Here is a 12,945-nt window from a genome sequence, read left to right as displayed (position 1 = left end):
CCTACGGAGATTTTGTCGATTAGATCTGATAACTACTTACTGGAAGTCCGGACTATAAGGTGGATGCACGAGCGCTATTTGTGTTATTGTTGACATTTTGGTATGGTTATTATACCCACCTTCATAGAATGGTGACGGGGGATAATAAGTCATTCCGTTTGTAACACATCGAAATATATATATATATATATATATATATATATATATATATATATATATATATATATATATATATATATATATATATATATATATATATATATATATATATATATATATATATATATATATTTCGATGTGTTACAAACGGAATGACTTATTATCCCCCGTCACCATTCTATGAAGGTGGGTATAATAATATATATATATATATATATATATATATATATATATATATATATATATATATATATATATATATATATATATATATATATATATATATATATATATATATATATATATATATATATATATATATATATATATATATATATATATATATATATATATATATATATATATTTATATATATATATATATATATATATATATATATATATATATATATATATATATATATATATATATATATATATATATATATGTATATATATATATATATATATATATATATATATATATATATATATATATATATATATATATATATATATATATATATATATATATATATATATATATATATATATATATATATATAAAGGGTGATTTGTTAAGAGCTTGATAAATTTAAAAAAAAAAAAAAAAGCATAAAATTTGCAAAATCTCATCGGTTCTTTATTTGAAACGTTAGATTGGTCCATGACATTTACTTTTTGAAGATAATTTCATTTAAATGTTGACCGCGGCTGCGTCTTAGGTGGTCCATTCGGAAAGTCCAATTTTGGGCAACTTTTTCGAGCATTTCGGCCGGAATAGCCCGAATTTCTTCGGAAATGTTGTCTTCCAAAGCTGGAATAGTTGCTGGCTTATTTCTGTAGACTTTAGACTTGACGTAGCCCCACAAAAAATAGTCTAAAGGCGTCAAATCGCATGATCTTGGTGGCCAACTTACCGGTCCATTTCTTGAGATGAATTGTTCTCCGAAGTTTTCCCTCAAAATGGCCATAGAATCACGAGCTGTGTGGCATGTAGCGCCATCTTGTTGAAACCACATGTCAACCAAGTTCAGTTCTTCCATTTTTGGCAACAAAAGGTTTGTTAGCATCGAACGATAGCGATCGCCATTCACCGTAACGTTGCGTCCAACAGCATCTTTGAAAAAATACGGTCCAATGATTCCACCAGCGTACAAACCACACCAAACAGTGCATTTTTCGGGATGCATGGGCAGTTCTTGAACGGCTTCTGGTTGCTCTTCACTCCAAATGCGGCAATTTTGCTTATTTACGTAGCCATTCAACCAGAAATGAGCCTCATCGCTGAACAAAATTTGTCGATAAAAAAGCGGATTTTCTGCCAACTTTTCTAGGGCCCATTCACTGAAAATTCGACGTTGTGGCAGATCGTAAGTCTATTCATGATGAAATGTCAAAGCATACTGAGCATCTTTCTCTTTGACACCATGTCTGAAATCCCACGTGATCTGTCAAATACTAATGCATGAAAATCCTAACCTCAAAAGAATCACCCTTTATATATATATATATATATATATATATATATATATATATATATATATATATATATATATATATATATAAAGGGTGATTTGTTAAGAGCTTGATAACTTTTTTTAAAAAAAAAAACGCATAGAATTTGCAAAATCTCATCGGTTCTTTATTTGAAACGCTAGATTGGTCCATGTCATTTACTTTTTGAAGATAATTTCATTTAGATGTTGATCGCGGCTGCGTCTTAGGTGGTCCATTCGGAAAGTCCAATTTTGGGCAACTTTTTCGAGCATTTCGGCCGGAATAGCCCGAATTTCTTCGGAAATGTTGTCTTCCAAAGCTGGAATAGTTGCTGGCTTATTTCTGTAGACTTTAGACTTGACGTAGCCCCACAAAAAATAGTCTAAAGGCGTCAAATCGCATGATCTTGGTGGCCAACTTACCGGTCCATTTCTTGAGATGAATTGCTCTCCGAAGTTTTCCCTCAAAATGGCCATAGAATCGCGAGCTGTGTGGCATGTAGCGCCATCTTGTTGAAACCACATGTCAACCAAGTTCAGTTCTTCCATTTTTGGCAACAAAAAGTTTGTTAGCATCGAACGATAGCGATCGCCATTCACCGTAACGTTGCGTCCAACAGCATCTTTGAAAAAATACGGTCCAATGATTCCACCAGCGTACAAACCACACCAAACTGTGCATTTTTCGGGATGCATGGGCAGTTCTTGAACGGCTTCTGGTTGCTCTTCACTCCAAATGCGGCAATTTTGCTTATTTACGTAGCCATTCAACCAGAAATGAGCCTCATCGCTGAACAAAATTTGTCGATAAAAAAGCGGATCTTCTGCCAACTTTTCTAGGGCCCATTCACTGAAAATTCGACGTTGTGGCTCGTTAGTAAGTCTATTCATGATGAAATGTCAAAGCATACTGAGCATCTTTCTCTTTGACACCATGTCTGAAATCCCACGTGATCTGTCAAATACTAATGCATGAAAATCCTAACCTCAAAAGAATCACCCTTTATATATATAAATTTCCCTGAACTTTCAAATATAGAGGATTTTAGGACCATCCAAAAGTGTACCGAAAATGGTGCCTATCGGTCCATGTTTTGGTATAGCGCCCATATGGACCGATTTCCCGATTTTGCATCTTGGGCGTCTAGAAAGTGTATTTTCTATCCGATTTGCCTGAAATTGGAAATCTGGAGGTATTCTAGGACCATAAAGAGGTGTGCCGAAAATTGGGTGTATCGGTCCATGTTTTGACAGAGCCCCATATAGACCGATCTCCCGATTTTACTTCTTGGGCTTCTAGAATCCGTAGTTTTCATCCAAATTGCCTGAAATTGGAAATCTAGAGGTATTCTAGGACCATAAAGGGGTGTGCCGAATATATTGAGTATCGGTACAGTTTTTGATATAGCCCCCTTATAAACCGGCCCTCTGATTTGAGGTATAGATTCTAGAACTACAATTAAATGTGCTGAATACTGTGTGTATCCTTCCATGTTTTGGTATAGCACCCATTACACCGAACTCCCGATTTAACTCCTATGGTGTCTACAAATTGTAGTTTTTATCCGATTTGCCACAAATTGAAAATATATTGGCATTTTAGAAAATATCTGTCATCAAACTCCCTGAAATTTGAAATCTAGAGGAACTCTAGCACCCTAAAAACGTGTACCGAAAATGGTGTACCGAAAATGGCGGGCTTCCAAAATTTGCCTGAAATTGGTAATTTAGAGGTATTCTAGGAAAATAAAGAGACGTGCCGAAAATGGTGATTATCGGTCCATGTTTTGATATAGCCCCCAAAGAGACCGATCTACCGATTTTACTTCTTGGGCTTCTAGAATCCGTAGTTTTTACCCAATTTGCCTGAAATTGGAAATCTGGAGGTATTCAAGGAAAATAAAGAGATGTGCCGAAAATGGTGATTACCGGTCCATTTTTGGAAATAGCCCCCACATAGACCGATCTCCCGATCTTACTTCTTGGGCTTCTAGAATCCGTAGTTTTTACCCACATTGTCTGAAATTGGAAATCTAGAGGTATTCTAGGACCATAAAGGGGTGTGCGGAATATATTGAGTATCAGTACAGTTTTTGATATAGCCCCCCTTATAAACCGGCCCTCTGATTTGAGGTCTAGATTCTAGAACTACAATTAAATGTGCTGAATACTGTGTGTATCCTTCCATGTTTTGGTATAGAACCCCATTACACCGAACTCCCGATTTAACTCCTATGGTTTCTACAAATTGTAGTGTTTATCCGATTTGCCACAAATTGAAAATATACTGGCATTTTAGAAAATATCTGTCATCAAACTCCCTGAAATTTTCAAAGGAAACTATTATATTTGATTCTTGGTGGTGGGTATTTAAGATTCGGCCCGGTCGAACTTACTACTGTTTATACTTGTTTTTTACTACTTTCGGCATGGATTAACTCAGCAAAAGTGCACAATTTGAAATTGTATGTCTTTGAACTAAGACAAATTCTCCTCAATGTATAGAAACATAATTTTTATTTAAATAAATCGTATAAAAACGCTTCAAATAAAGGCTAAGACTTGTTTGAAGAATTTAGCATTTGCGGTTAATTTTTTTTTTTTTGGAATTCAGGAAAAATTTTTTTTTGCAAAATTTTCTATAGAAATAAAATTTTGACACAATTTTCTATAGAAATGAAATTTTGACAAAATTTTCTATAGAAATGAAATTTTGACAAAATTTTCAATAGAAATAAAATTTTGACAACATTTTCTAAAGAAATAAAATTTTGACAATATTTTCTATAGAAATAAAATATTGACAAAATTTTCTATAGAAATAACATTTTGACAAAACTTCCTATAGAAATAAAATTTTGACAAAACTACTACTTTCGACATGGATTAACTAAACAAAAGTGCATCAATGATATTAATACAATTTGAAGTGGTATGTCTTTGAACTAAGGCAAATTCTCCTCAATGTAAAGAAACATCATTTTGATTTAAATAAATCGTATAAAAACGCTTCAAATAAAGCCTAAGACTTGTTTGAAGAATTTAGCATCTGTGGTTAATTTTTTTGTTTTGGAATTAATTTTGATTAGTCAAAATTTTATGACAAAATTTTCTATAGAAATAAAATTTTAACAAAATTTTCTATAGAAATAAAATTTTGACAAAATTTTCTATAAAACTAAAATTTTTACAAAATTTTCTATAGAAATAAAATTTTGACAAAATTGTCTATAGAAATAAAAATTTGACAAAATTTTCTATAGAAATAAAATTTTGACAAAATTTTCCATAGAAATAAAATTTTGACAAAATTTTCTATAAAAATAAAATTTTGACAAAATTTTCTATAGAAATAAAATTTTGACAAAATTTTCAATTAGAGATAAGATTTTGACAAAATTTTTAATTAGACATAAAATTTTGACAAAATTTTCTATAGAAATAAAATTTTGACAAAATTTTCTATAGAAATAAAATTTTGACAAAATTTTCTATAGAAATAAAATTTTGACAACATTTTCTATAGAAATAAAATTGTGACAACATTTTCTGTAAAAAAAAAATTGACAAAATTTTCTATAGAAATAAAATTTTGACAAAATTTTCAATAGAAATAAAATTTTGACAAAATTTTCTAAAGAAATAAAATTTTAACAAAATTTTCTATAGAAATAAAATATTGGTAAAATTTTTAATAGAAATAAAATATTGACAAAATTTTCTATAGAAATAAAATATTGACAAAATGTTCTATAGAAATAACATTTTGACAAAATTTTCTATAGAAATAAAATTTTGACAAAATTTTCTATAGAAATAAAATTTTGACAAAATTTTCTATAGAAATAAAATTTTGACAAAATTTTCTATAGAAATAAAATTTTGACAAAATTTTCTATAGAAATAAAATTTTGACAAAATTTTCTATAGAAATAAAATTTTGACAAAATTTTCTAAAGAAATAAAATTTTAACAAAATTTTCTATAGAAATAAAATTTTGATTTTGAAATAAAATTTTGACAAAATTTTCTATATAAATAAAATTTTCACAAAATTTTCTATAGAAATAAAATTTTGGCAAAATTTTCTATATAAATAAAATATTGACAAAATTTTCTATAGAAATAAAATATTGACAAAATTTCTGTAGAAATAACAAGAAATAAAATTTTGTAGTCCTGACTTGGCGCCAAATGACTTATTTTTATTCCCGTACGTAAAAAGTAAACTGAGAGGTCAACGTTTTTCCGACACTTGAACTGAGCGATTGATGCGTTTTGGAAATGCCTCAATCTAATCCCGAAATATAAAAATTTATTATTTTAAATTTATTTTTTCTACACCAATCTGTTGCGACTCACCTTAGTATAGACATATAGGACATTTTACTAATACGCCAAGAGCACATGATACTGATGTCATAAAATGAAATTATAAAAAAGAAGCCATTTACAAAATCACCTTAATAATGGTGCTTGCTTTATTTAACTAAGGCATGCAATACAATCAAATTCATTACATTTACGTGGGTCATTATTGTAATACAATGCGTATTCTTACACATTTAGCAATCTTATTTTTTCTCTCAGACAAATACGTGAGGAGCTTCTACTACAGTGTCCGTTTCCTTTCTCTCTCTCTCTATGTCGCTCCATCCGGCATTCTTGTGTTGTCTGTTATGAAGAATAGAGCCATGCGAACTCTATTTAATATAAATAAGTTATTAAAATAATAAAAAAAAACAAATACATTCGTTCAATGTACTCCATTAAAAATTTGTTAATTAATTCTCGAGAAAGATAAGAAAAACGGAAATTTCGGAAAAGGGGTTTTAACGAAACACATTTAAATAGAAAAAGGGAGGGCGGTGGTTAACTTAGGGGAAATATTCCAAGTATCCAAGTCATCATCATCGTCATAGAATTATCAGCAATGTCATAATCATTGAGCCACCTTTTCGGTTTGTGGACTGGTAGCAGGAGTTTTACCCGAAGTTTCTTCTGTATTGGGGGTTTTATCCGATTTCACTTGTTTGGTCTCCGGAGCTTTTTTCGCTTTTTTCTTGCTATTTTTAATGGCTTTTGACGAAGCAACTATTTTCTTCTTATAATCATCATCATCCTCATCCTCTTTGGGATATATGCGACGGAATAGCACAGTTTCCGAACGACATAGACTCGCTTCCATGGGTGGTTCCATATCGTCACATACAATACGGCCAAAATGATCGTCCAGATTATTCCATAAACGATGACTCCAAGGCACACTTAATTTATCCAACAAACGCGTGCTTATTCCTGGCAACATGGGTTGCATGGCAATGCCGGACAAACGCAATGTATCCAGGGTCATGGCTATGATGGTCTCCAACCTTAGGGCATTTTCATCAGCAGCACGATGCACAATACTCGGCTTAGCAGGTTCGGTTACCAATTTTAATTTCAACTCCCAGGGACGTGAGGTTTCAAAGAAACTATTTGCAGCATGCAATGTTAGCATAACTGTATCTGCTACCAGATGGAAATTTCTCTCCTCATAATGTTGAGTGCATTTGGCTGCAGGCGGCAAATGGAAGAGTATGAAACGTGTAGTGGAATGAATTTTTTTTTTTATCATCAAAGGCAATGTCACCATCGCCATCATAATTACAATTCCAAAGGACCAATATTAGTCAGATAAGTAAGACATCCCGGGGCGCATTATTGTCATTGCATTTTGGTGATTCAAGGCAGGCACACACAGGATGCGAGGAATTATGCAAAAAAAAAAAAAAGAAAATAAATAGAAAAAATGTTGTTGTTAATATAGCAGAGCTTTTGATGCTTCGCAGCTTAATTCTAGATTTTCTTAATTGCTATTGTTTTCTATAAACCGGAACCAGATGATTTTCTCTAAGATGATAGGATGATGATTGATGAGCATGTCACGTACATCATGAAACTTTGAATGGATCTGTAGAATTAATGATAGATCGATGTTTGATGGTATAATGGTTATTGAAACCTAAAAATTCAAACTGTAATCGCCTACAAGGTCTTCTTAGGAACCCACAAACTCTTTCGGAATAAGACCAACAGCTGATAGAAGTGTTTGTGGTTACATTTCAAACAGAAGATTCAGTGGAAAAACGGCGGACCAACACATCAATAATTAACTTGACAACGGATGTCTTAGTGATCTAATCGTAATCTCAGGGGTTAAACTGCAGATAGAAGACTCGGTAATTAAACAGCAGACCAAATTGTCTCAGTGACTAAATAGCGGACCGTAGCCTCCGTGAGTTAACAGCATACAGAAATCTCAGTACTTGAAAAGCAGAGCAAGGAAGCAATGATCGAACTTGAAACCGAAATATCTGTACATACTGCTGACTAAAGTCAGAGATTGAATTGCATTTCGTTGTCTCGAGTGGAGCAACAAACATATTATGCAAAATACGTTTTTACCATCGAATAAAGGTCTAAATGATCTATCTTCCACAGTGGACACATATCTCTCGAGGAGCAGTGCCTCCACTTTTTTCTAGGACATATATTAAGACTTCCAAACACAACAGCATAGCAAAGAAACAATGATGGAACTTGAAACCGACTTATCAGTGCAGACTGTTGACTAAAGTCAGCGATTAAATTCCATCCCGTTATCTGAGCGGAACAGTGCCTCTACCTTTTTCCAGTCCATATATAGTGACTTCCAACACACATTTACCATCGAATAAAGATCTAAAAGATCTATCCTTCACATATAAATCTAGATCCCCATCTTTATCCAATTGGCTACAGTGGTCACATTTCTATCGAGGAGCATCGAATAGAAGACAAAAAGATCTATCGTTCGCATATAAATCTGGATCCTTATCTTTTTCCATTTGGCCACAGTTTTTAGCATATAAATCTGGATCCCCCATCTTTTTCCAGTTGGCCGCATTGGTCACATTTCTCTCGAAGAACTGTGGCTCTATTATTTTCCAGGCCATATATTGAGACTCCTCAACATAACAGCATCGCAAAGAAACAATGATCGAACTTGAAACCGACTTATCAGAGCAGACTGTTGACTAAAGTCAGAGATTGAATTGCATTCTGTTGTCTGAGCGGAGCAGTGTCTCAACTTTTTTCCAGGCAGTATATTGAGACTCAAAAACACATTTTGAAATATCTGTTTTTACCATCGAAGAGATCACCTATTAATCTGGATCCCCATATTTTTCCATTTGGCCAAAAAGTGAGATTTGCAACAATATCCGTTTTTACTATCGGATAGAGAACTTAAAGATATATCTCTCACATATAAATCTGGATCCCCATTTTTTCCGTAAGGCCACATTGGTCACATTTCTCCGATGAGCAGTGCCTCCACTTTTTTCCAGGCCATATATTGAGAATCACATATTTTGCAATATCCGCTTTTCCCATAGAGGTCTAAAAGATCTATTATTCACATATAAATCTGGATCCTAACCTTTTTCCATTTGGCCACAGTGGACACATTTCTCTCTGTTTCGTATATGCAAAATTAATGCGATTCGGAAGATTTTTGGCGAAAGTTTTTTTTTTATACCAATCGAAAGCTATCATTGCAGTTTATCTTTGATTTGACTTTTCTAACTCTTCCCGTTTGGCCGATTAATAGCAATTTCTATAGAGGATTATATCGTATTCGTATGTAACTCTTTTTTTTTTGACATATAGGTGGCGCTGAAACAAATATTCCTATGCAGATGTTTGTCGGTGTATTCAGAACAAATGTACGAAAGTGTATCTCTACCTTGACATTGTTTGACCCTAAAGCTGCCATCTATACAGTCGTGACAATTGGTTCTTCCAAGGTCGGTACAGTTCCAGAAATATCACTGTGTATTGCCGTCGTACCTTCGGGTATAGGAGCCTCTGTGTATTGGGCAATATCTTTACGTTAGCATAGGTATAGTGGCCAGCCGTTATTTTAGGCTCACTTATGTCTTTTACTTTATCTGTAAAAATGTGCACTTTTTGTATTTTGCTCGAATTCGAAAAATTTTGTCGTAATTATAGAAATAAAATTTTGACAACATTTTCTATAGAAATAAAATTTTGGCAACATTTTTTATAGAAATAAAACTTTAACATTTTCTATAGAAATAAAATTTTGAGAAAATATTCTATACTAATAAAATGTTGAGAAAATTTTCTACAGAAATAAAATGTTGACAAAATTTTCTATAGAAATAAAATTTTGCAAAAAATTTCTATAGAAATAAAATTTTGCAAAAAATTTCTATAGAAATAAAATTTTGACAAAATTTTCTAAGGAAATAAAATTTTGACAAAATTTTCTATAGTAATAAAATTATAACAACATAAATTTTGACAAAATTTTCTATATAAAAAAAATTGACAAAATTTTGTATATATAAAAAAGTAAGGAATGTCAAAAGTCGGCCGGGGCCGACTATATTATACCCTGCACCACTTTGTAGATCTAAATTTTCGATACCATATCACATCCGTCAAATGTGTTGGGGGCTATATATAAAGGTTTGTCCCAATTACATACATTTAAATATCACTCGATCTGGACAGAATTTGATAGACTTCTACAAAATCTATAGACTCAAAATTTAAGTCGGCTAATGCACTAGGGTGGAACACAATGTTAGTAAAAACAAGTAAGGAAAGTCTAAAGTCGGGCGGGGCCGACTATATTATACCCTGCACCACTTTGTAGATCTAAAATGCACTAGGGTGGAACACAATTTTAGTAAATAAAAAATATGGGAATCATTTAAATCTGAAGCAATTTTAAGGAAACTTCGCAAAAGTTAATTTATGATTTATCGCTCGATATATATGTATTAGAAGTTTAGGAAACTTAAAGTCATTTTTACAACTTTTCGACTAAGCAGTGGCGATTTAACAAGGAAAATGTTGGTATTTTGACCCTTTTTGTCGAAATCAGAAAAACATATATATGGCAGCTATATCTAAATCTGAACCGATTTCAATCAAATTTGGCACACACGACTATATTACTAGTTGTACTCCTAGTGCAAAATTTCAACCAAATTGGGCCAAAACTCTGGCTTCAGGGGCCATATAAGTCCATATCGGGCGAAAAATATATATGGAAGTTATATCTAAATCTAAACCGATTTCAATCAAATTTGGCACACATGACTATACTACCAATTGTACTCCTTGTGCAAAATTTCAAGCGATTCGGGATACAACTCTGGCTTCTGGGTCCATATAAGTGCATATCGGGCGAAAGATATATGGGATTTCAACCAAATTTGGCACGCATAGCTACAATGCTAAATCTACTCCCTGTGGAAAATTTCAACCAAATTGGGCCAAAACTCTCGCTTTTAGGACCATATTAGTCCATATCGGGCGAAAGATATATATGGGAGCTATATCTAAATCTGAACCGATTTCAATCAAATTTTGCACACTTGACTATACTACTAATTGTACTCCTAGTGCAAAATTTCAACTAAATTCGGCCAAAAATCTGGCTTCTGGGGCCATATAAGTCCATATCGGGCGAAAGATATATATATGGGAGCTATATCTAAATCTGAACCGATTTCTTCCAAAATCAGTAGGGTTCTATTCTGACCCAAATTAGGAACATGTGCCAAATTTGAAGGCGATTGGACTTAAATTGCGAACTAGACTTTGATCACAAAAATGTGTTCACAGACAGACGGACGGACGGACGGACAGACGGACATGGTTATATCGACTCAGGGACCCACCCTGAGCATTATTGACAAAAACACCCTGTGTCTATCTCGTCTCCTTCTGGGTGTTACAAACATATGCACTAACTTATAATACCCCGTTCCACAGTGTGGCGCAGGGCATAAATATTGACAAAATTTTCTATAGAAGTAAAATTTTGACAAAATTTTCTATAGAAATAAGATTTTGACAAAATTTTCTATAGAAATAAGATTTTAACAAAATTTTCTATAGAAATAAAATTTTGGCAACATTTTCTATAGAAATAAAATATAAAATTTTAACAAAATTTTCTGTAAAAATAAAGTTTTGACTAAATTTTCCATAGAAATAAAATTTTGACTAAATTTTCTATAGAAATAAAATTTTGACAAAATTTTCTATAGAAATAAAATTTTGACACATTTTTCTATAGAAATAAAATTTTGCAAAAATTTTCTATAGAAATAAAATTTTGAAAAAGTTTTCTAAAAAATATAAAATTTTGACAAAATTTTCTATAGTAATGAAATTATAACATAGAAATAAACTATAGAAATAAAATGTTCAAAAATATTTCTATAGAAATAAAATTTTGTCAAAATTTTCTATCGAAATAAAATTTTGACAAAATTTTCTATAGAAATACAATTTTGACAAAATTTTCTATGGAAATAAAATTTTGACAAGTTTTTCTATAGAAATAAGATTTTTACAAAATTTTCTATAGAAATAAGATTTTGAAAAAATTTTCTATAGAAATAAAATTTTGACAAAATTTTCTATAGAAATACAATTTTGACACAATTTTCTATAGAAATAAAATTTTGACAAGTTTTTCTATAGAAATAAGATTTTGACAAAATTTTCTATAGAAATAAAATTTTGATAAAATTTTCTATAGAAATAAAATTTTGACACAATTTTCTAGAGAAATAAAATTTTGACACAATTTTCTAGAGAAATAAAATTTTCTATAGAAATGAAATTTTGACAAAATTTTCTATACAAATAAAATTTTGCAAAAATTTACTATTGAAATACAATTTTGGGCAAATATTCTATATAAAAAATTTTTACAAAATTTTCTATATAAAAAAAATTTACAAAATTTTGTATATATAAAAATATTGACAAAATTTTCTATAGAAGTAAAATTTTGACAAAACTTTCTATAGAAATAAGATTTTGACAAAATTTTCTATAGAAATAAGATTTTGACAAATTTTTCTATAGAAATAAAATTTTGCAAAAATTTACTATTGAAATACAATTTTGGGCAAATATTCTATATAAAAAATTTTTACAAAATTTTCTATATAAAAAAAATTTACAAAATTTTGTATATATAAAAATATTGACAAAATTTTCTATAGAAGTAAAATTTTGACAAAACTTTCTATAGAAATAAGATTTTGACAAAATTTTCTATAGAAATAAGATTTTGACAAAATTTTCTATAGAAATAAGATTTTGACAAAATTTTCTATAGAAGTAAAATTTTGACAAAATTTTCTATAGAAATAAAATTTTGACAAAATTTTCTCGAGAAATACAATTTTGACACAATTTTCTAGAGAAAT

General features: G+C 30.9%; 1 protein-coding gene across 1 annotated transcript in view; it reads right to left on the bottom strand.

The window, feature by feature from the left end:
- Positions 1-6,106: 6,106 nt before the first annotated feature.
- The window catches only part of MetRS-m (Methionyl-tRNA synthetase, mitochondrial), a 67,865-nt gene continuing 61,026 nt past the window's right edge, over positions 6,107-12,945 (bottom strand). Inside the window, exon 6 of the mRNA XM_075292623.1 lies at positions 6,107-7,213. Coding sequence (XP_075148738.1) covers positions 6,600-7,213 — 614 coding nt within the window. The 3' untranslated portion in view covers positions 6,107-6,599. The remainder of the gene's footprint in view (positions 7,214-12,945) is intronic.

Source organism: Haematobia irritans, chromosome 1, assembly GCF_050003625.1.
Source record: "Haematobia irritans isolate KBUSLIRL chromosome 1, ASM5000362v1, whole genome shotgun sequence".
NCBI lineage: Eukaryota > Metazoa > Arthropoda > Insecta > Diptera > Muscidae > Haematobia > Haematobia irritans.
Note: the sequence above shows the minus strand (reverse complement) of the source record. Positions and strands in the feature narration are given on the sequence as shown.